The following is a 2,401-nucleotide window of genomic DNA, read 5'->3' as shown; positions in this document are numbered from 1 at the left end:
TACAATGAGCCTGTCGTCCAATTTCTAGCCCTGCCAGCGTCCCCTGATGAATATTAATTGTGTTTGCAGAATTATGCATGATGCAACATACATGAAGGCATTGTAAGCTACAGCAGTATGTATGTGTGTGTGTGTGTGCATGTGTGTGTGTGTGTGTGTGTGTGTGTGTGTGTGTGTGTAGCACCATGTATGGTACATGCATTCTTGTTAAGCGTTGCCCTTCCTCAAAAGTGCTGCAGGTTTTATAGTGTGATTACTAGGCTGTCAGCTACAATGGTAGATCCACGGTGGGTTTTACTGCCTCTCTCCTCTCCCAGCCAGCCTTGGCCTGCTTACCTCAGCCTGCAATCCGTCAGAGGGAGATGGGGGGCCAGGGACAGGCCAGGGGGGGGTGGGGGGGGGGGGCGCCCACAGCTCTAGTCTACAGTAATCTGATTGAAGTGCTCGGGGGGCTTTATTCTGTCACACCCCTTGGTGTGGGATCAGTCAAGAAGATCCATCAAGGTCCCTTCCACTTCACACAGCGTCCTATGGCTGTCTGTAGTACAGGGAGGCTGGTGGTGGTAGAAATCGGAGGACGGGCTCATTGTGTGGCGTGGAACGGAATGAGGAATGGCTTCAACCACCATGCGTTTGATGCCATTCTTCACTCCATTCCATGCATTCCAACGAGCCAGTCCTCCATTATGTCTACCTCCACCAGCCTCCCCTGGCGAAGAGAATCCATCAGGGTCTCTTCCACTTCACCCGGCATCCCAAACGCTGGTGAGGCAGGTTTCATTGTTGTGTTCCGAGACCATTGCCGGTGGAGAAATCTAAAATGGTGGACGGTTGTAGCGAAACCAGTTTCCAGCAGGTGTTTCATATGTCTGCTTTCATGTGTACAGCTGCAATATGCAGAATGTATAGCCTGCAGCAGTGGACAGAAATAGGACTAACAGCCCGGCAATGAGCTGTCGAGAGACAGTGCAGGAGCAGGAGGTTCAGATGAGGAGGAGGAACTGCGCTAGCCAAGCTAATGAAACACAGAGAGAGAGAGGGGGGGGGGGAGGGAGGGAGGGAGGGAGAGAAAGAGGGAGGGAGGGAGAGAGAGGGGGGGGGGAGGGAGAGAATGAGAGAGAGAGAGAACGAGACAGAATTAACGAGAGAAAGGGAGAGAGGGAGAGAAAGAGATGGTGAAATACCTCTACATCATGAGGGAAACATCCGTAACCATATCTGACAAAGGTTACCCTCCTCTGTCTTCATTCAAATGCTATTTGGCTTTCCTCTCTGACCGGGATGAAGTCCTAATAAGCAATTGATTTTTCCACAGTGGGGAGACCGTTAAGAGCCTGACCCCGTGACCCCGAAACTCATTTTAGGCGTAGATGGCGATGCTCCTCATCCCTGAGAATCGATCCATCGGACAGAGCAACCCTCGCGCCATCCTCAAGCCGATTACAGAGGCCGAAATATCTCATGAATGTGTCAGCGACCGTGCGCCTCAGCTCGGGGCGACAGGACATTCCCCACTCGCCCCCCCCCATCATCCCCCCCCCCCGCCCCCCACCCCCCCGCCCCCCGCCCCCTGTCAGATGAGAGAGGGCGGAGAGGGACATTTCCCCAATTCTGTGAAATGGTGCGGAAAACAAGAGGAAGAGAGGCACGCCCCGCAGCGTCTATCAATCGTGAGGCTGTGGCGGTGACCTCCTGTGAAACTTCTTCTTCGTGCCCCTCATCTATCTGTCAGTGAATAGGAGGAGGAGGAGGAGGAGGTGGAGGAGGAGGAGGAGGTGGGAGGGGAGGGGAGGGGAGGGGAGGGGAGGTGAGGGAAGGGAGGGGAGGAGGGGGGGGGGTGTAGAAGAGACCCCACCACACCAGCCGCCCCTCCACCCTCCTCAGATGCATAATTCAGTGTCTCTCTCACACCAGCCTGCGCTGTGAAGGCTCAGCTCCCCCAACCATGCTGCCCATAGAAGCAACAGACAGTTGGTTTCACTCCCCTCTGCTGTTCCTCCAGGCTCTCTCTCTCTCTGCCAGGGGAGGCCGGTGGAGGTAGAAATCGGAGGACGGGGCTCGTCGCAATGCATCGAACGGAATGAGGAACGGCACCCAAACACGTGGACGGCATTGTAATGCACGGAACGGAATGAGGAACGGTATCAAACACGACAGATCAAACACTCGGTGCATTCCGTTCCCTGCATCGCAGCGAGGCCCCGTCCTCCGATTTCTACCCCCTCCGGCCTCCGCTGCTCTCTACACTACACTATTCAGCCGTGGTTGTATGATTTATTCAGCTTCTTCAGGGCTCTGCCCACAGACCCACGGGGGTGCAACCCGGCCCCTGTGGACGCGTCGGGAGGCGGCTGCAGAAAAGTTGGCAGAGGGAGTGTGTCGGCATCACTGTGGCTTATCG

At 55.4% G+C, this 2,401-nt stretch overlaps 1 protein-coding gene across 1 annotated transcript in view; it reads left to right on the top strand.

Annotated features, from left to right (window-relative positions):
* Positions 1–1,370: 1,370 nt before the first annotated feature.
* The window catches only part of reln (reelin), a gene marked incomplete at its 5' end in the record, with an annotated part of 33,494 nt that continues 32,463 nt past the window's right edge, over positions 1,371–2,401 (top strand). Inside the window, 1 exon segment of the mRNA XM_083665675.1 lies at positions 1,371–1,479. Coding sequence (XP_083521801.1) covers positions 1,371–1,479 — 109 coding nt within the window.

This window comes from Argentina silus (assembly GCF_951799395.1).
Source record: "Argentina silus genome assembly, chromosome: 3".
Classification (NCBI taxonomy): Eukaryota; Metazoa; Chordata; class Actinopteri; order Argentiniformes; family Argentinidae; genus Argentina; species Argentina silus.
The sequence above is the reverse complement of the archived record's forward strand: the minus strand, read 5'-3'. Positions and strand labels throughout refer to the sequence as shown.